This window comes from Mastigoproctus giganteus, chromosome 1 (genome assembly GCF_048544385.1).
Source record: "Mastigoproctus giganteus isolate SK-2022 chromosome 1, ASM4854438v1, whole genome shotgun sequence".
NCBI classification, from domain to species: domain Eukaryota; kingdom Metazoa; phylum Arthropoda; class Arachnida; order Uropygi; family Thelyphonidae; genus Mastigoproctus; species Mastigoproctus giganteus.
The window spans coordinates 55,633,408-55,656,795 of NC_143575.1; the positions used below are offsets into that span (position 1 = coordinate 55,633,408).

At 36.9% G+C, this 23,388-nt stretch overlaps 1 protein-coding gene across 1 annotated transcript in view; it reads right to left on the reverse strand.

Moving 5' to 3' along the window:
- The window catches only part of LOC150090808 (uncharacterized), a 791,939-nt gene that overhangs the window by 590,783 nt on the left and 177,768 nt on the right, over positions 1-23,388 (reverse strand). Inside the window, exon 10 of the mRNA XM_090372970.1 lies at positions 21,796-21,849. Coding sequence (XP_090229096.1) covers positions 21,796-21,849 — 54 coding nt within the window. The remainder of the gene's footprint in view (positions 1-21,795; positions 21,850-23,388) is intronic.

Consider the following 23,388-nt stretch of genomic DNA (forward strand, 5'->3'; position numbering starts at 1 on the left):
GGCTGGAAGTCAAAAGAAGAATGAATTTTGGATGGATAGCATTCAAGAAATATAGTCACATACTGAAGAGCAATATCCCAGTTTGTCTGAAACGTAAAATAATGAATCAATGTATGACTTATGGAAATGAAACTTGGGCACTCACCAAAAGAATGGAAGAGAAGCTGAGAACTACACAGCGAAGAATGGAACGAATTATATTGGGAATCAGACTGTTAGATAAGAAGAGAAACACATGGATTAGGCAGCAAACTCAAGTAAAGGACATTCTTATCAAAACTAAAGAACTAAAATGGTCTTGGACAGGACACACAGCTCAGAGACATGATGACAGATGGAATAAGAAAATAACAAAATGGTACCCAAGAGGAGCTAGAAGAAAACCTGGACGACAAAGGCGGAGATGGATAGATGAAATTCATGAGTTTGTGGGTAGTAAATGGATGGCCAGTGCTCAAAACAGAAGGAACTGGAAAGTTGCTGGAGAGGCCCCCATCCTGCAGTGGATTGAAAATGGCTGATGATGATGATGATGACGATGATGGTGAACCCAAGTTCGTGGAAAGAAATGGTGGTTTAATAGATTCAAGCACCGCGCTGGTTTCCATGACATTAAAGTATGCAGTTAAGTTGCCAGTGCCAATTTTGCAGCTGCAGAGAAATTTTGTGATGTGTTGGAAAAAATTATTGATGAAGGTGGTTATTATTGATGGAAATTATTGATCAGGAAATTCAGGAAAAATCAGGAAATTATTGATGAAAAATTATTCAATGCAGCAAATTTTTAACATTGACACTATATTGGAAAAAAATGCCAGATCGAACACACATTGCCAAATACAATGCCAGGTTTCGTGGCATCAAAAGATAGGACCACGCTCTTGCTTGGGGCTAATGCAATGGGAGATTACAGATTAAAACCACTGCTTGTGTACCAGTCTGGAAATCCTCGTGCATTTAAGGGCATCAATAAAGCCACCCTACCCGTGCATTTCTGATCGAACCAGAGAGAGTGGATAACAATACCTCTCTTTGAAGATTGGTTTAAATGCTGCTTCATTCCCGAGGTTGAAAAATATTGTAAAGACAACGACGTTCCTTTCAAGATTTTGCTTCTATTAGATAATGCACCTGGACATCCTACACATCTAGATGATTTCAATTCAAACGTGAGAGCCATATTTCCACTGCAAAACACGACTTTGCTCATCCAACCTGAGAACCAAATGAGGAGCTGAGAAGCTTCATCACCAGAAGGATGGCAATGGCAAGGTTTGAGAAGATGGATCTTGACAGCGAACGATTCTTAAAAGTTAACAGAGGGGTGAATGATATGCTTGCTTGCTACAAAGAAATCTACAATGAAAATAAAAAAGCCACAATCCAGTCATCCATTAATATTTTCTCTCGTAAGGTTGAGCGGCCGAACCCTTCTAAATCTCCACAGCCCTCAACCTCCGCAGTGTACTTATCAGCAGAAGACATTGATTCTGGCAACAATGCTCGAGAGGTAAAACTTACTAACGTTATGCCTGTCTCCTTTTTTTTTTTTTTTTTTTTTTGTAATTATAATTTTGAAATTTTTTTAAATTGCACGCTTTTGTAATTTTTCCTGGGCATGAGATAAAAAATTGAATAAATACAATAAATAATTCTATTTACATGTTCGTTAGATTTCTTTTTTGATTCAATAAATTTAGCAAGCACAGTTACGAGTGCTGCACAAGCATGAGGGAAATTCCGATTTACTTAGCATTCTGCAGAACGCAACCCTTACATAAGTCGGGGAGTTTCTGTACACACATTTGATCGTAAATATTTAATGATGTATTTATAGTTTAACTTGTAATTTGTTTCTCTGCTTAATACGATTTGCTTATAAAAGATGCCATTACTTCTTAAAACAAAAAAACAAAACAAAATGATAACCATAATTTAAGGCATAAACAACGTGGCAACTGGATGTTTGAAGAAAGCAATTTTAAAGTGGTACTGAGAATCCAAGAATGTGTGTGAAGTTCAAAGACAGAATTTTAATTTCAATAATAAAATAAATAAACAAAAAAATAATAATAAATAAATGGAGACACAAATTTTTATTTCGATAAATTTGAAATGTATAGTAGTGTACAAAATTTGTACAAGCAAAGAGCTGGAGGATCCTGCTTATCAATCAGTGAGGAAAATTTTAATATGGTGTTATAACAATTTGTATGATCACACAAGCTGCTTATGAGACTGGATTAGGAGAGTAAATATACAGCACATTCTGAATTGAATTAAGCGGAAATCATATATGCTTAGAGTGCTACGTAATACGAGTAATGATACCAATTGCCAAGTTGAGTTTTGTGAATGGTTTAAAGCAAGATGGGCACGGATGCAATATTTTCAGACAAGACTGTTTGGTCAGGAAATTTTCAAACCCAGTGAAACAGTAAACTGACATTATTGTGTGTACTAGTCCCCTGATAATCAAAACACTGATGTAGAGAAAGCAGTGAATTTACCAGAGTACAGTCTGATAAATTCACTTTCCTCCGGTGAAACTGTTGGGCCATATTTTTTTGAAGGGGCAGTTACCAGTAATATGTACCTCTACATGCATAATGTATCCAATTGTTCCCAAAATTTATGAGCTGCATGGGTATGAAGTGGTTTACTACCAACAGGACAGAACACTCCTACATTATCTTCATGATGAAAGGGCCTATCTTGATAATCATTTCACAGAGACTAGTGGATAGGCTGATGAGGAAGTGCCGAGTATCCACCATGTTCACCTGATTTAACCCAAGCTGATTCTACTTGTGGGGCTGCCTAAAGGTTGTAATGTATGGTAGAAAATCAGCCATCCTTCAACTATTAAAGGATGAAATTAAACAATTGTATGAAACTATCTCAGCTGTTATATTGGAGAACATTTGGCATTCGGTTGTTCAACTGTTGTGAACAGTACTTAGAAGCAAACAATAGACAATTTGAGAAGCTGTGCTAGTTCACCAACCTGTCACTTTTGTACACAACGAATAATAGCATCTGAAGTTTGTAATTAATTTTACTTATTTACAAAAATGTGTACGCATCTTTTGAAAACACTGTATTCTGTTATACATGGCCATAAAACTTATTTGGTAGAGAATTATTGATTAAATTCCTTAAACAACTATTTACTCCATGAATGCATTTCGAAAGATTATTTCTGGCAGCTTGATAACTCATTTAAACCATTTATGCATAACAATTTCCTTATATCTCTCTATATATACAAAATTCCTGGAAATCATATTGTTGCAGTTTAGTGTGGACAGTTATATGGGCAGTCAGTGTGGCCATTATTTAGTCTATAAAATAATGTCCATATTAGAACAATGTGTTGGTTTGCCACCTTATAATGATGGAAACCAAAACACTGTTGGAATATATTTTATTTGTTGGTGAAACAGGTAAAATAACATACTTCACCAACAAATTTTCATTTCTAGTTATTTTCATTTCTATCTTATTTTTATTTTTTTCTTTTATTCTCCTGAATGTGTCAAAATATCGGTTTTGTCAGTTTCAGCATAGGGTAAGAAAATGTGTGTAATCCATTCACAATTTATAGTTATGTGCTGGTAAAACATATAGTTTTAATTATTACTAGAAAACCCAGCCTACTATGCAGTTACATTTCTTATATGCAACTTAATTGTTCACTGTCTGCAACTGTTTTCCCAATGATTCTCTAATAGTTTTATGCTAAGCATGGGATAATAAATTGTCCATTTTACCGTCGATAAACACATTGTCTATCCAATGATCTCATTGGTATTAGTATTAATAGTAGTGAACGATGCACAAAAGCAAGTTTATATAGCATCAGCCAATAAAAAAAAGCAATATAAATACTTCCCTGTCCATCCCTTCTAATAGTTTGGCTGGTTCTTTTTTGAATTTATTCAAACTATTCACTTAATAATACCAGATGGGAGATAATTTCAACAATCAACCATTGATGAAAAATTTCTGCACATCAGCAGAAATTTTACAACTGATCTGTGGAAATATCCTGTCCACTAATGCTGGTGTGGAAAATTGGAGATATATTTGCAGTCATCCTCGGTGTGAATTTATGCTCTATCATGTGTACTCGAAGAAGAAGGATTCCATCAACACGGACATTACCAATCCATTCAATGACTTAAACACCTCAATCAGATCTCCTTGCAGGTGTCTAAACTCCAAGCAGTGTGGCTTGCAGAACTAAAGCCTTTCCTGGTAAGAGTACCCTTTTGTTCTTCTTACCAATCTTATTGCTCTTCTCTGCATCCATTCCAACAGATTCTCATCCTTCCTAAAATGAGGCCTCAACACCTGTATGCAGTACTCAGAGGTTGCCTGACCACTGCTTTATAGAATGGGATGATCAGCTCTTTATCCCTGCTAGCGATATTCCTATATTAGCATTAGCATTAGTAGAGGCATTTGATGCAAGAAAGCAAGCTTATGCAGCATCAGCCAAAAAAAATAAATAAATAATAAATAAATAAAAAATAACCACTTCTACTTCACCCTTCTATTCATTCGAAATACCTGTCCAGCTGAGCCTTAAACTTATTTAGGCAATCAACTTCCACGACAAGGGATGGAAGTCTATTCCACCAACCAACCACCCGCTGGCTAAAGGCAAATTTCCACACGTCTATACTACATCTGTCTTTTCTCAATTTGAATTTATGCCCTCTCAGGTGATTATTCTGAGCAAGAGGAAGAATCCCATCAGCTTTGAGCATGCTCAAACCATTCAAGGCTTTATACACCTCTATCAGATCACCTCGCTGGTGCCTAGTCTCCAGACACTGTAATTTGCAAAACTTTCTTCGTAAGAGCACCCCTTTGTTCCATTCACTAATCTTGTTGCCCTTCTCTGTACTCGTTCAGGCATCTCTACATCCTTCTTGAAATGAGGCCTCCAAACCTTTATACAGTACTGAAGGTGTGGCCTGACCATTGCCTTATACAAGGGAATAATCACCTCCTTATCCCTGCTAGAAACATTCCTACATATCATCGCCAATACACCATGAGCAACTCTTGCAGCCCGTCTGCACTGCTCAGAAAACTTCATATCTGCCTGCACAACCACCCCCAGGTCCCTTTCATTCTCTACCACTGTCAGTGCAGTACCACAGAGTTGATACGTTGTTCTGGGGTTGCTGTTTCCCATATGTAGTACTTTACATTTGTCAATGTTAAACTTCATTTGCCACCTCTCAGCCCATCTGCTCAACCTTTCCAGATCCTGTTGCAGTAGCATAGTGTCAGTAGTGTCCTTAACAACCCTGCCAACTTTCGTATCGTCTCCAAACTTGGACATTAAGCTGGATATACCATCATCAATATCATTTATAAATACAGAAAACAATAATGGACCCAATACTGAACCCTGAGGGACTCCACTAATAACATTAGTCCACGATGAGCAGTGTCCATTGATTACCACTCTCTGTCTTCTCCCCCTCAACCACCCCTTTATCCATAGCAGCAATATGCCTCCAATGTCACACTGCTCCAATTTGTGCAGCAGTCTTCCATGTGCAACAGTATCAAAAGCCTTTCTAAGATCCAAGTATATAATATCAAAGTTATTCCCTGCATCTAGTTCTTTTGTGATTGCATCATAGTATCCAATCAAATTGGTCAGGCAAGACTTCCCCTTAACAAAACCATGCTGTCTGAGCTATAACTGAAGTCTTGTCTAGATGATCCTGCAGTGCTTCTTTAACCAGTGCCTCCATTAATTTTCCAGGAACAGAAGTTAAACTAACAGCTGTATAATTACTTGTGTCAGCCTTTGATTCTCCTTTGTGAATTGGGGTCACATTTGCACATCTCCAGTCCATGGGTACTTCCCCTGAGTCCAAGGAAGCTCTCATAATTATGGCTAAGGGTTTGCTTACTTCCTTTACTGCCTCTTTTAATATAACTGGATAGATCTCATCCACCCCAGGTGCCTTTCTTGTATTTATCTTCAACAATTTCTCCTCCACTTTACTCTCAGTTATTACAGATTATCTAGCTTACTGCCAGAGTTGAATACACCTCTGGCATTCCCCTCACTGAATAACTCCTCATGGGTGAATGTCAATGCAAAATATTCATTTAGTTTGTTAGCTACCTGAGCAGGATCATCAACAGTTGACCCATCGATATCAAGTGGACCAATCTGATTCATCCCCTTCCTTCTAGAGTTTACATAAGTAAAGAACTCTTAGCTGTTTTTCTTTGCATCCCTTGCCAAAGATTTCTCGTAATCTACCTTCGCCTGCCTAACCTCCTTTGTAACTTGGTTACAGATCAACTTGTATCTATCATAGGCTTCTGTGTCACATGTTAATTTGTATGTATCCCATGCATTTTTCTTCTCTGACATATGTCTCATTAGTTCATCTGACATCCATTTAGGCCTAAACCTTGAATAATATTTCTTAGTTGGTATGTAAAGCCTAGTAGCTTCCAAGATAAGTTCTTTGAATGCTTCCCATTTTGAATTTGCTGTTGGTAACATCATCAGTTGGTCCCACTGTATTGAATTTAAATACTGTCTCAGTCCATCGTAGTCGCCTTTACGAAAGCAATACCCCTTCCCTTTACCCCTAATGGTAGTTACCTCTTTGAGTAAATCCCACTTCAGCACACTGTGGTCACTGCCACCTAGTGGTTCATTTATCTGCAGATTCTTAATGCATAAAGAATCACTACTGATAATCAAAGTATTACTCCCTCTAGTTGCCTCCCGAACATGCTGATGTAGAAAACAATCATCCAATAAATCCACAAAAGCCTTGCTTGTGTGTGAGTGAACAGCCCCCAAATTCCAGTCAATATCTGGGAAATTAAAATCCTCCATTATCATTGTTGACATATCATTGACAGAATATATCATTGACAAAACACCTGAGCTTTTCTGCCAGTCAAAAAAAAATAAAATAAAATACTTCCCATATAGCTTGTCCATCCTTCCATTTCTCTTGTCCATACTGCTCAAAGAACTTCTTATCTGACTGTACCATTTCCCTTAAGTCCATTTCATTTTCTACCTTGAGTGTTAAACCACACAGTTGTTACATTAATCTCGGATTGCTGCTCCCCAATGAAGTACCTTGCATTTGTTGATATTAAACTTCAACCACCATTTCTCAGCCCATTTATCTAATTTGTCTAGATAGTAATAAATACAGGAAACAACAATGGGCCCAGCACTGAACCCTGGAGGACTCCACTATTAATATTACTCCAAGAAGAGCAATGCCCATTGATAATGACTTTCTGTATTCTCCCACTCAACTGCCCCTTTATTCATACCTGTAACTCTTTTGTAAGAGTTACTGATATCTATTGTTATTGGTTTGTAACTTGATTGTAGACTAGTTCATATATACTGCAGGCATTTTATCACCTGATAATTTATATACATCCTATGAATGTTTTTTCTTTGCCACAAGTCACCAGTTCATCTGACATCAATACATTCTGATCACTGCCATCTAGTGAGCCTTTTATCTGCAAATTCTTAATGCATGAAAAGTCACTGCTTATATTCAGATCAAGAGTATTGCTTTCTCCTGTTGCCTCTTTAATATGGTTAATATGAATATGCTGCTGTAAAAAAAAGTCATCCAAGTAATCCCAAAAGTCTTGCTAGTGTGTGAGTGATCAACCCTCAAGTTCCAGTCAATATTTGAAAAGTTAAAATCCCCCATTATAAGACATTCTGATTTGCCGGCCCGCTCTATTTCTCTGTACATTTGGTCATTATACTCACCGCAATCATTAATCAATAACACACTCCTACTCCCATTTCTGTTTTCCCAGTGCTTATGTCACACCAAACTGACTCAACATGCACTGGCCACCCATTTCCACTGGATGCACTGCCTTAGATTCTGCACTTTTTAATTAAGAGCATAATCACTTTCTCCGTTTCCTGTCCTATCTGTCCTTTCTGTACACATTGTACTCTCCATATTCAAATTCTGAATCATTTATAACTGAGTGACAACACACTCCTGATAACCAAACGTCTGCATTTGTTGACTTCACCAGTACTTCAAATTAATCAAATTTATTTATATGCTTCTACCATTAGTGTGTATGCAAGTGTACAATCAACTGTTTTTATTCTTAGTAACCCTAAAACAGCCCATGTATTTACTTGCTCCATGAGGGCCTCCATCAAGTCTTAAAATCCCCAACACCTTGCACGCTTTAAGCTGCTGCATGTTCCAATAGAAGCAGTGCAAGAATCACTTTCACCTCTAATGGCAGCTACTGTTAATCTGTGTATCCTGCCCCCCAGCCAGGCTAACAGTTCTCTAACTCAACTCAACTCACTTAACACTGCAATAGTATCAGCGAACATTCTTGCACCCCTTCTATTTAAAGTGTATCCCATACCTATAGAAACAGTCTCTTCTGTTAATGAGTAAAGACCATGCTGTCTTTACTCAGTCTCCGCAAGGCCGAACCCACTGACAAGGCTCTCATCTTGTACTCCCTCCTATCACATCTGGACAGAATTGCAGACACTTTCAATTTCAATACTAACTTGCAATTTTTGTCAACAATGCTATGTACTTGTTAATTAAATCCTCATATCTCCTACTCTTAATATCATTAGTATCAAACAGAACAATATCAACTTTTGTCCCTTTAAAAAATGACAGTTCCTGGCAGACATAGCCTGATCCCATTCCAACTTTTTTGCACAACATATTTCCCGTTTCCCTGACAATTATCACCGATTATAGCTACTTCCTATGCTACATCCTCTGTATCTCTGCTGCACAGGATATTGTGTTATCTGTTGCTGAGGCATGGGCTGAAGCATTGGGGTAGACTGGCAAGTGCTTAATGGGTCTCTCTCTCTCTCTCTCTCTCTCTCTCTCTCTCTCTCTTTAATCCCTCAACGACATCAATCCTATTCTTCAGGCCCTCATATAATCCCATAGAATGAAGAATTTGTGCTTAATCTCCACATGCTCCTTGCAACTAACACAGAAAGGCATCCACTTGGCTGTATCACATCCTGCTATAAGTAGCTTTGCAAAGAGGGCACAAGTAATAAACATCACATAATCCTGATTCGTATGAGAGCTTCCTTCAAAAGTTCTCCCCTGAACCAATGTATTACTGTTACTTTGAGCCCTTTTCTTTACTGATCTATTCTGAGGCATGAAACTAAAATCAAAAAGAATAACTTAAATCATACACTGATATTGCCTCGGTTTCCATCACAAAATCTGAGATTGAAGATTGGTGTTGTTGTAATGGGGTTACAGATTAAGAGCATTATTTCTGAATGGAGCAGTGTGATACACCCAATTGTGTAAAAGGTCATTCTGCACATGAATTTCTTAAGGAGGACAAAGCCATCTCTCTGATGTCCATATCTTGTATTCATTTGGACACCAGTGGCAATGGACTTCCATACTGCGATACAGTTTACTTTTACAGTCATCATCAACAAGTGGTTGATGATGACTGTAAAAGTCTAGTGGTTGCAAGTGAAACCCTTCATTATGCACAAACAGCTGCATGTAGCACTGTCAAGTAGTAGTTCAATGGTATCAAAATTTCTATAAACCACAGCAGTTAGAAAACACTGCTTAAGAAGTTCTTCAGGCAGCATTTTTTCATATATACGGGATGATTTAGGAGGAACAGTAAATATTTTAGGAGGCTATAGTATTAATTATTTTGAGTAAAAAAGTTCATATAAACCTGTGTCCAATTCTCAATGGATACAGAGATACAGCTGTTTAAAATTGACATCCACAAAGCCATTATGAGAGGTATTAAAGAATGATAAATGACTTATTGTTTGTATTTATTCACTTTTGAATGATACAAAACACAAATAATTGAAATATTTTTTACAGTTCACAATAAATGTTCGAAAATCCCACTCAATGCACTTTTCAACTCTTGTGGTAGTATGACGTGTTGTTCTTCTGAGGTCATCTTGGCATTCCTTTATGAGGGCAGCAGTATCCAGAATGTGAGCAAGCAATTCGTCTCTTGTATTCACCTTTTCTTTGTATACTGCACTTTTCATCCAACCCCACAAACAAAAATCTAATGGAGTGAGGTTTGGAGACCTTGGTGGCCAATGAACAGGACCACCATGGCCGCTCCATCGTTCAGGGAAAGTTTGATTTAGATATTGTATCACCAGACAGGTATAATGTGCAGGAGCTCTGTCATGCTGAAAGTATATACCAATCCTTGTAGCCAAGGGATGGAACTGATATTCGGGTGACACTCAAGTCAACTGGACCCAATTTCAGTGCATTCTAGATGGTCTGTGACAGCCAAATCCTCTGCTTGCACTTTCACAATGGTGGGACTGTTAGTAATCCTGGGTATAACCTCCATGCACAAGCACATGCTAAGCGACCACACAGGTGTGAACCAACGTAAGCAGGGGTCGAGGTGTGGCGCTCACACCACATGGAGGAATGCCACCCCTCTGTGTTACCAGGCAGTACTAGGTGGTAGATGACTCTCATCAACCAGTGCAAAACCACCACTTTGCTTATTGGAGGCTTGAAGTGGTAGAACCCATCTTTAGTCTCCAGAGCTAAGTTCCGGTCAACCCTTCCCCATCTCTTCCATGACTTTGATTGATGACTTTTGAGGTTATGATGAACATCGTGGCGAGATCCAATCTTCCTTACATTTCGAGGGTACAGCTCTAAAATAGTGTTCGCAAGCCGGCTGCTAGTTAGTGCACCGGCCCAAACCTATTGGTAACTCTTTAGGAGGCTTCCAGATCAGCTAATGTATAATCTTGCTACCTCTACTCTGCCAGATAGTGACTGGAGGGAGTCAGAGTATTGAGTATGCGGGGGGGGGGGGCATTGTTGAGGCCAAGTTACGTCAAGGATCTGGGTATATTCCTACCACGTGTATGCCATATCCAAAAATTTCATTACTTCATACAGTGTGTCCCATCCACTTTTTTCTTACTATTGAATACACCATGAATTCTCAAACTAACAGAGTAAGCTTATCTGAGAAAAGATCTAAACCTCCCAAACACTTCCTAATTCATTTCACAAATATACATGGTCTGAATTCTAATCTCAACGATGTCCATTTTCACTTGCAGTCTGCCAAACCCAATGTACTTTTTCTGACTGAATCCCAGTTATCGGTTGATTCAACTACTGCTCATCTCAGTTGCCCAAATTATTTGCTGTACGATTCCTTTTGCCTCAAAAGTGGTACTTGTGCTCATGTCCATTCCAATATTCCTTGTCAGAGACTTGGTAATTTGGAATCTCCTCTTTTCAATCATCTCTGGCTTAAAATCTCTCTACCTCATTGTGTAAAATTCATCTGTTGTCTCTACCGTTCTCCCAACTCCACTAATCACTTGGAGCTCTTTGACGTCCTCTCTTTGAAACTTGACTTTCTCCAGTCCAACTTTGCTAACAGTGAGGTAATTTTACTTGGTGATTTTAATGTTCACAACTCCAGCTGGCTTCCATTATCTAGTCACACTGACCCAGCTGGTCGAGATGCTGAGGCTTTTGCAATTACTAATGACCTTGCACAGATTGTTCATTTACCTACAAGAATACCGGACAATCCTAATCATGCAGCCAATACGCTTGATCTTTTTCTCACAAACAACCGTTCCAAGTACAGGGTTGAAGTGAGAGGTCCTTTAGGCACTTCAGATCACAACTAGGTGATTGTCTCTTCTCCAATGGAACCTTTATCTCATGGCTGTTCCCAACCTAGTGTTGTTTGGCATTACAAGAATGCAAAATGGGATGACCTGAGAGATTTCTTTTCTTCTTTTCCTTGGTCGGATTACTGTTTCAAAACTTCTGATGTCAACATTTGCTCAGATCGTGTCAGTGAAATTATTCTTGCAGGAATGGAATCCTTTATCCCACACTCCACTTTAAAATCTCGTCCTTTATCTAAACCTTGGTTTTCCAATAAATGTGCTAAGGCTGTTCAAGAGAAGAATGTTGCATATCGTAATTGGCTTGTTTCTAATTCTTCAGTTTCATTTTCTGCCTACACCAAAGTGCGCAACAATTGTAAAGCAGTTATTAATCAGTCCAAACTAGAGTTTGAACAGGCTAAGAGTAGAAAACTTGCTTCTTGCCCTAATGGTAGCCGAACATTCTGGTCTCTTGCCAAAGCTAATGGCCACAACTTTTGCCCATCTCTGCTCCCACCTCTGTCCAAACCAGATGGTTATGTTGTCACTTCAGCCAAGGATAAAGCTGACCTGCTAGCATCCCATTTTTCTTCCAGCTCATGTAATAATGATCTTGGTAAAACACCTCCCACCATTCCCAACACGCTCCATTCAATGCCTCCTGTGGTCTTCCATCAAAAGGATATCAGATGGATTTTGATAAATCTTGATGCTAAGAAAGCTCCAGGTCCTGATGGTATTTCTCCACTTGTTCTCAAAACCTGTTCTCCTGAACTTACTCCTATTCTTTGCCGCCTTTTTTCGCTTTCTTATTCCAAAGGTGTTTTTCCTTCTGCTTGGAAATTTACTCATATCCAGCCAGTTCCTAAAAAGGGTGACAAATCCCTCCCATCCAATTATCGTCCCATTGCAATTACTTCTACTCTTTCTAAAGTAATGGAGAAATCAATTAACTGCCAATTCTTAAATTACCTAGAAACCTTCTGTCTGATCAACGATCGCCAATATGGATTCCGTCAGTGTCGATCAACTGGTGATATTCTGGCTTATGTTATACATTTATGGACTAATCAATGGAAAGGTTCGGTGAAACACAAGTAGTTGCTCTTGACATCTCAAAGGCTTTTGATCGTGTTTGGCATAAAGGTCTTCTAAACAAGCTTCCATCTTATGGTTTGCCAACTGTTTTTAGTAATTGGTTATCCAGTTTTCTCTCTGATTGCTCACTGAGGGTCATGGTAGATGGCTCTCTGTCTTCTAACTTCCCCACTAATGCCGGTGTGCACCAAGGTTCACTCTTTTCCTCTTGTATATTAATGACCTTCTTCCATTGACTGGAAATCCTATCCATAGTTTTGCCGATGATAGCACATTGCATTCCACTTTCTATTTTGAGAAACCTTGTCTGGCTCAATCAGCTTCAACTTCTCGAAAATCTGCTACCAATTCCTTAAATTCCGATCTTCAGGTAATTATCCATTGAGGCAAAGACAACTTAGTTTATTTCAACCCTTCTAAAACTCGGTCTTGTCTTATATCCCGCAAAATAGGATTCTTCTGCTCCTATGCTTATCTTTAGTGACACTCCGATTTCCTAGTCAAAATGATATATCTCTTTTGGGGATTACCCTGACTAATCTAATCTCTCTTGGCACAAGCACATTACAAATATTGCTTTCTCTGCATCTAAAAAACTTGGTTTTCTCTTTCGCTCTCTGCGTTACTTGTCTTCCAAACAGCTGCTCACTCTGTATAAATCGCAAATCCACCCTGCCATGGAATATTGTTCCCACATCTGGGGTGGTGCCACCAAAACCTCTCTCAGGCTTCTTGATTCCATTCAGAAGAGGGCAGTTAGATTAATTAATGATTCATCTCTAACAGAGTCTCTCCACTCGCTTTCTCATAGACGTACTGTTTCTGCTGCATGCCTCTTCTACAGATACTTCCATGGGCACTGTTCTTCTGAATTGGCTTCTATAATTCCCGCTCTCTCTTTCAAAACAGTCCGAACATGTGCCGCCACCAGCCAACATCCATTTACTGTCCAACTTCAAACCCCCAGAACCAACTTTTCATCTTCCTCATTTATTCATTCTACTGCCGTTTTCTGGAACACCCTTCCTTCATACATATTTCCTGAAAATTACAATCTACAGAAGTTCAAGTCCAATGTCAACAAATATCTTCTTTTGTCTTCTCAACCTCCAACCCAATCACGGTACTAAGTACTATAGGTTCTAATACCTCTCGTGTTTGGGGTTCACATAAAAAAAAAAAAAAAAATCTCTCTCTGATCGCTCAGAGTTATCCAGTTTTCTCTCTGATCGCTCAGAGAGAAAACTGGATAACCTTTCTCTCTCTTTCTCTCTGAAATGTTCTTCTTAGCACATCCATTTTTGAATATATATTACTCATGATTTACTTTTACCAAACAGGTGTAGTTTCCTGGCTCTGATGCTGAAACAACAACTTCACAACACTTATTTAAAAAAACAAATCGCTTTCAAAACCAAAATGATTGAATTCTGCAATTTTCATAATTGAACCATTTCAAATTTATAGTAAGGTTTCCGATAAAGAATTTTCATCAATAATTTTCTGCCTGGTTAACCAGCATATATTCACTATAAAAATAAAATATGGCATTTATAATCCCAATATTTTGTTAACTTTCTTTACATAACTTACATAAGTCAGTCACACACGTTGTTCATTTACCTACTAGAATACCAAACAATTCTGATTACACACACACCTAATATTTTTGATCTTTTCCTCACCAACAACCTTTCACAGTACACGATTAATGTTAGTTGTCCTTGAAATAACTCAGGTGACAACTTTCCAATGGTTTTTTCCCTAATGGAGCTGTTGTTGTTATTTATTTGTTGTTATTTGGTTTTTAGGAGCATTAGCAACTAGGGCCTCCGGGGATATGTGGTGGTCATTCCCTGACCTTTCTGCATCCTCCATATTTGGTGGTCATGGGCTCGAACCCTGGTCTAATCAAGAAGCGTGTGCTATGCACTACTGCTCCTGCCCACCTGGCTATGGAGGCGCCTCTAATGGAGCCTTTGACCCACAGCAGTTATCAGTTTGGAATCAGCTGTATGATTTCAATTCCTTTTTTTAATTGGTCAGACTACTGTTTTAAATCTTCAGGTCCAAATATTTTTTCTGATCATGTCAGTGAAGTTATTCTTGTAGGAATAAAATTCTTTATTCCTCATTCCACCCTAAACTCTCATACTTTATCTAAAGCATAGTGTTCCAAAAAATGTTATGTCTAGTTATAGGCTTAACTGGCTTATACCCAACTTTCTAAAAAGATTATGGCAATGTTAGATGGCAATCAAATGCTCTGGTCACTTGCCACAGCTATAGGCTGCATGATTTCTATTCCTTTTTTAATTGGTCAGACTACTGTTTTAAATCTTTAAATCTCCTCCTGTCATGACAAACACACTCCATTCAAAATCTCTCTTGATCTTCCAAAAGAAAAACATTAGAAGGATCCTAAAAATTTTGATGCCACAAAGTCTACAGATTCTGATGACATTTCTCCAACTGTCTTAAAACCTGTGCTCTAGCATTAATTCCTGTACTGTGTTGCCCATTTATACTATCTTTCTGGACTGGTGTGTTTACTTCTGCACAGAGATTCATTCATATAAAGCCATTCCTTAAAATAGTGAAATCCTTTCCTACCACTTATCATCCAGTTGATTTACTTCAACCCTTTCCAAAGTAACAGAGGTATCTATCAACTGTCAATTCTCATGCTATTTTGACCCAATGGTGGTATCTTGATTACATTTATTATCCAATGATAATACATGAAATCAACTTTCAACAATGAACCTTTCTGTGGAATATTTCCACAGAAAAATTCCACAGAAAGGTTCAGAGATACTCATCACTTGCTCTCATTAGGAAAGATATGGAAGACAGAAGGGGTGGAGAGGTCATGCTTCTTATCAAAAGCAGCCTGTGTGGAAAAAGAGCTTTTGCCGAGTCTGAAGTTACATCTTCCAGCATAGAATCTGTGTGGTGTGATTTAGTTAGAAGCAAAGGTATAATGAGAGTGGGAGTAATCTACAGTGGAAGATTGTTAAGAATATGACAAGAGTCTCTATATGCAGATGGAATGGGCAAGCAAGCATTAATGTCTTATTATGGGTGACTTTAATTTGCCCCAGACTGACTGGAATAAGTGGGAGGGAAACTCACTATGGGGAAATTTTTTTTTAAATAAACTAGATGATTATCATTTGTACTAACATGTCAGAGAAAGTAATAGGAGTGAAAACATTCTTGACCTCATCATTACTAACAATCAGATGACATCACAGGGTTTTAAGTACAGGAACTATTGACAGGAAGTGATCATGCAATCATCATTTGCAAGATGAAGAAAGATGTTGCAGTAGTTAAAGGAAACCCCAGGGGCTCACATCTGGTGAGTATGGGCTTGGCAAACCCAGGATCCTGAGCTGGATATCATCATCATCATTCTTCTTTCTTGCTTTCTTGGTGATTCCCTTCTGCTTCTATCTCTCTTTCTCTTTCAAGATAACACGGGATTTTTTTTGGCTGGTGCAGCATAAGCCTCAGGCTTTCTTGCACCTTATGGCTAATAATAGTAATAATAACAACAAAAGGCATGGGTTTTAACTTCAGAAGAGGAGACTTTGCAGTTTAAGGAACTACATGGCATCTATAAATTGTGCAGATTGCTGAGAAAGGGCGAATATATTTGAATTATGAAATACTTTTAAAGCAAAAATTACAGAAGCCATGAACATATGTATACCATTAAGAAAATACTGCAGGAGAGAATGCTGTGAATAGATTACTGCGAATCTGGCTGTTCAAATAGAGCAGAAAAAGATATTGTGGGATATTTACAGAGGAATGAAAAGTACTGAATTTTTCATTTATGTGAATACAATGAAGAAGAATGCTAATCAGACTGGACCGTTATGTACCAGGTGTGGGAAATTCTTAGAGAACCCAGCCAATGTTGCAGATGAATTGAACTGAATAGATACTTTGCATCGGTCTTTACTGACAAAAGATCCTCCATGCTGAGAAGAGGCTGTGCAAGCGAGGCAGAGCCATATGAAATTAGTGATTTTGTAATTACAGATTGTTTAATAGAAAAAATCGCATGTTTACCCTGTACACACGAAAGATGTTTTATGTGAAAACATCTTTGATGAAAATCAGAACCATTTTAAAATCGAACAGCTAGAACCAAAGTTATGAATGATTAACGTTTTATGCTAACACCCATTACTTACTCTACTGAATCAACATTGGCATTATTAGCATCATACTTCAGTGTGAAAATTTAGTATGAACGATGTAAAGTCTTATACTCATGCCCGCTACTTACTATACTGAATCAATGTTTGGAAGAGGTTAGCGAAATCCAAGCTAATAACCTAATTATCCATTTGATTGTAGCCATTTGTTGAATGGTGTGACATCGCAATCATACTTCCTGCAGTAGTAACTGTAGGAAGTATGACTGCAACAATACAAGTATTTGTATTATTGCAATCCGCATTTTCGTTACATTCCATTGTTAGATGCCGCTATAGATGTTTTCACATCAATAATTTTCTTATTAGTGAAAGGGACTGAATGCCACTGCTGTAGCTAAGTGTTCAACAATGCCTAAGTCAAAAGCAGAGCGATATCGAGAGTATCGAGCACCAACCTAAGAAAATAAAGACGGAAGTAGCAATGAGTGTGCAAGAATAACAAAGACTATCGAGATTGAGTAAAAGACAAACAGAAAATAAAGCATTGGATTTAGCAGTGCCTTCAACCAGCAATACTGCTCCATCTAACAATGATGTACCTGAAGTGAGTATGAATTACATACAGTGGAACATTTCTCCAATTGCGGACCAGATGAGTTTAAATGATCAAGCTCCTTTTCCTTAAACCGAATACTATTTACATAAGAACATGCATTGAGAGTTTTAAAAAAGACTTATGAAAAATGATTTCTGTTCTGTGCGCTACAAAGAAATCAGCTACTAAAGATGCACTATTCATATGCACTGCATTTCTCAACGAGAGAAGTAGTAGCAATGTTTTAATTCTGCTAAATGTAAGGTCTTATACTTGGGGAATAGCAATCCACAATTAAATTATACACTTGGTGGGGTTGAATTAAAAACAGCTGAGGAGGAAAGGGATCTGGAAGTTACAATACAGGCAGATATGAAGTTTTCTGAACAGTGGAAACAGGCAGCCAGGAAAGCCCATGGTATCCTATCAATGATTTATTGAACATTATCCTCTATAGATAGGGAGATCATAATCCCACTGTATAAGGCAATTGTAAAATCACATTTGAAATATTGCATTCAAGTATGAAGACCTCATGTGAAAAAAGATATTGAGCTTCTTGAAAGGGTCCAAAGATGAGCAACTCAAATGGTGAGATCGGCGAAAGGATGATCGTAAGAGGAAAGACTCCAATTATGTGGGCTACAGAGCTTGGCAACCAGGAAACACAGAGGTGATGCAATTAAGGTTTATTAGGCACTGAGAAGGATTAGTAAAATGAGTGAAGGTGGAATTTTCACTGTTATAAAGAAATCCAGAATTAGGGGCAATAATTCATATTACAGGGGCTAAGGTTTAGATTAGATTGTAAGAAGTTTTCTTTTCACCAGTGAGTCATTGATTGCTAGAACAAGTTGCCCTTGCATGTAGTTGAGGCGGCCAGTTTGATTAATTCAAAGGTAAACTAGATAGTTACCTGTATGAGGAGGGAAGCATATAATTTGTATTTTCTTTTCTTATCTACTTGGGTGTTTTTTTTTTTTTTTTAACTAGTGCAGCAAAAGCCTGTGGCTTCCATGCACTATATGATGAATACCATTACTATTTACTATTATTTCTAAGGCTTTTGGCTGCATTTTGTATAAAGGTTTTCCAAGAAAGTTTCCATATTATGGTTTGCTTTTTTGTGTTTTGCAGCCGGGTCCAGTTTTCTTCCTGAGTGTTTGTCCTCCATGACCTATGATGGCTTTGCCACTTTTCAATCATTTGGAGAGGTTTGGTCTGAGTTTTAATCCTCTCGTTGATTTCAGGAATTTCTAAAGATCCCTTTAATTGAAACTGTAATCAGCCAATCTGAGGCAAAGGGAGTAGAGGTTCCCCTATGAGTTATTCCAAGTTTTTGGAATAACTCATAGGGGAACCTCTGTATGATATGAGTTATTGGAATAACTCATATCACACACTTTTACAGATGTGATATAAATGGCACAACGTAGTCTAAGTTACTGATGTGACTAAACTTAACAACTCTCTCTGACTGTTTATCATATGTGATGGTATATGGCCCTCTGTCTTCTGGCTTTTCAACTAATGCCGGAATTCTGTCTTTGGAGGCATTTGGAAGCCTTTAATGACAGTGGCCAAAAGCCTAGGTTTTGATTGCTCACTTTCAGACACTATCTGTGGAGGGTCTAAATATATGTATACAATTTATTTAGTTTTGAAGACCAAATGCACAAGGCATAATATGTTATGGGTTGAGATTAACTATATAACATTGGTGTAAGTACACCATAGTTTACCCATAAATTTAACTACGTAAGTAGTGTAATGGCATCGTTTGATTATATCTCATATTGTGGCTACCTTCACAATGAGAAACTAGGTATTACACTACTTCAAATAAATAACACTTCTCTAGTAGAGGAAACTTCTGTTATTTATTCTCAGTGGGTGCCACCACCAGACACATTTTGGAGCTTGTTGGCTCACTCATCAGTGGACGGGAAGGTACCCTGATAATGCAGACATGCCATCACGGCTGCAAAGCTAATTGGTTTGATAGGAGACTAAACTAATTGATAGGAGACTAAATGCACAAGGCATAATATGTTATGGGTTGAGATTAACTATATAATACTGGTGTAAATACACCGCAGTTTACCCATGAATTTAAAGACACAAGTAGTGTAATGGCATCGTTGATTATATCTCATATTGTGGCTACCTCCACAACGAGATACCAAGTATTGCACTAATGAGTGAGCCAACAAGCTCCAAAATGCATCTGGGTGGTGGTGCCCAATGAGAATAAATAACAGTAGCCTCCTCTACTAGAAAAGCATTATTCATTCAAAGTAGTGCAATACCTGATATTTCGTTGTGAAGGTAGCCACAATATGAGATATAATCAAACAATGCCGTTACACTACTTATGTAGTTAAATTTATGGATAAACTATGATTTATTTACACCAATATTATATAACAATTTATTTAGACATGCAACAGACTCCTGATAATTTGGGGTGGTTAGGAAATAAATTAGCCTGAATAATCAGCAAACGGAAAGTAAAACTCACAAATGTGACACAAAAAAATTTATTTATATAAAATAAATCTATTCATATTTATAAAAGATACAACAGCATGAAAAGATATGATATAAAACCTAATATAAACATAATTTTTGAAAAAAAGAAAACAACACAGTTTGCTTTTTCATTTGGTTTTCCATCTGCAAAAGGTACTATGTAAATTTTATAGCATCATCTTATCAATGAGAGCAGCGTCTTCTTTTTGTCTGTATAGTCAAGTGGAGACTCACTAAAGTTGACACTCTGCACCTTTTCATATTTGTCAATGGGCTGAAGTTTCTGTTCAACAACCCTTTCCGTTTTTAAAAAATCATGGACATAAGTTCAAAAAAAAACTTGGACAAGAATTCTAAAATTAGTACAATAGTAAAACTAGGATTACTGAAATATGATTACAGTGAGCTGATAGGATGCAACAACCCCAATTAATCTGCCTTCGGCCAATCACGAGTCTATTGTATAAGGTGAAATGTTTCCTCAAAGATGGAAATTAACATAACTTGAAATAATTTCAATACCAACACTGAAATATAACTCAACCTTTATTATATGAAATGTGTAGGGAAAACATAATTTTTGTTATTTGCTTATTAAGTGAAAGTTTTTTATGCCACATACATTGACTGGTTACTCAATTTTGATTGCTATGTTTTTCACAGATCCACAAACAAACAAACATTCACTTTTCTACTGTCATCTGATAGGAGATTAATAGTTACAAAAGACCTGTCACAATGGTGCCTTTCTTAAACAGACATGGAATTACCTTTTAATAAGGCCACTTGCTTAAAAGATATTAGCAACTACTTAGCTTATTAGCAAAATAAACCTTTGGTTTATGGTGTGCATAAACCAATGGTTAAAGGGCAAACTTTCAGCCACTGAAAGTTGGCTGAACGACTCCATTGTCATTGGAGTCTTCAGCATACCCAAAACATGAAATTAAACATAGAAATATATGCAATTTGAAATTGTATTTCAACTTTTATTATTGAAAATATTTATCACTGGTGTTTGTAAGTAGAATATGGAGGTGTTGCACTAGTAGCATTAGTATTGGCAAAGCAATAGAAGGAAGTAAATCTTATATAGAACCAGGCAAAAGGAAAAAAAAAAAAAAAACTATTTCATTTACCCATTCCTTATGATAATTTGTCCACTCCTCCTTTAAATTAATTCACACTATCCACTTCAGTAACATATTAGGTGGAGGTTTATTCTAGCGATCAGAATTAGAATAAACCTTAGAACTTCTGGCTGAAGGCAAATTTCTGCCTGTATATTCTATAACTATCCTTTTTCAATTTAATTTTATGTTCCCAAGTACGTATTGTTTGAGAAAAAGCAATGATGTTACCAGCATTTAGTTAACTTGACCCTTTTAATGCATTAAATGCTTTAATCAGATTACAATGTAGATGCCTAATTTATTTAACTAAAAGAAAATACTGTAAAGAATGTATAATACAAGGCATTGTGTTATACATTCTAACTGATCACAATAAAAATCTATGATTTTATGCGCAAGAACTTTAATTACTGAAAAACAAGTATAATTATCACAGGAAAATCAGAATTAATAAAAAAAAAATAAATACATTATTCAAAATATATAAAAAGATATAATTTAAAATGCATTAACAAATAAAATACATTAATTACTTACATCTTTTCCTGGTAACCCAGGCAAACCTCTTTCTCCTGGCTGACCATTTGAGCCCTAACAGAAAAAGAAAAAAAAAAAAAAAAAAATACAAAATTATATGTAATACATTAAAAGAAATGTTTATTTTAAGATAATGCATAGTAAATTTAACAATTATAATAAAATAATTTCTAATTTCAAAAATTTAACACAAAAATTATATTTCAATTCAAATAGAAAAATTGTAAAATACTGTTACAGATTCAACTGAAAAATTTTTTCTAAAGAAGGGAGAGAGAGAGAGAGAGAGAGAGAGAGAGAGAGAGAGAGAGAGAGAGAGAGAGAGAGAGAGAGAGAGAGAGAGAGAGAGAGAGAGAGAAACTAAAGAGAAAATGTTTCTTGTTTTTTGTTGTTTATCTGGTGATAAGTAGCTACCAACAATAACTCCTAATATATATAATCTGTAAAGATTGTATATTATAAGTTATTAATCAGTAAATATGTTTCTAAAAAAAAAAAAAAAAAAACCAGGGAACTGTAAAGAACAGAGTCATAAAACATTATTCCAATTAATAATTTTTCTTATGAAACTATTAATGGGAATAATGTTAAACACAACACTGAGCTTATATAAATTTATTCCATTACTGGACTCTTTGTGGATTGTATAAGACACAACAGAACAAGTTTGAAGTAGCATTTTGCATATTAAGTTAAGAGCTGTAATGCTATAAGTCTACTTTATTAAACAGTTAATATACATAAGCAAAAGAACAAAAATCAATTTTCAGTTTGTAAAAAACAATCCTGTAAACAAAGATTGTTCACACCAGAGCTGAAGTTCAGGAGTGAGTGAGCAACAAACCTCAACATAAGCAGATAAACTTTCACCAGCAACACTGCACTTTTATCATAGAAGATATTATGTCATGTAATGTTTTTGAATGTAATAACCATAGTGCAGCAATAATAAAGTAAAAGCAAAAAAATAAAAACTGGCATCTTATTTTATTTGTTGTTTTTTTCCTTCGAAGACTGATTTCATATCATTTCTAAATTCATTTGAAAATGCAGAGAAAGGCCTTCCAGTATATGGCATAAAAGTTGGAGGAAAATGATGCATATGTAATTGAGAAAAATTCAATGAGGCAATTAGAAGCTTTTGTGGATGTCATGCATTATTTATTTCTGACAAACATAACTATTTTTTTTTCAGCATGGTTTGTGCTTATTAGCAGGAGGAGACTGCTTTTACAGGGATGGGATACACTTGAATAGCAGGGGTGCAAGAATATTTGCTGATGCTATCGAGGCAATGACAGGCAAGTTGGAAAACTGCTAGCTTGGGGGAATGCACAGGTTAATAGTTTAGCTAGAGCCACAGGCAGAGGTGAAAGTTATTCTTGCACTGCTACTATTGGTAAATGCATAAGCCTAGAAAGCAAAGTGTCTGGGATGTCAGGCCCTGCTGTGGGTCATCACAGAACAAATGAATAAATGGGCTGTGTTAGGGTAACTAAGAGTAAGAACACGTGCATGTACACTAATGCTAAGAAGCACTGTAAATATATTTGATGAATTTGAAGTACTGATTAAGTCATCAAATGCAGATAT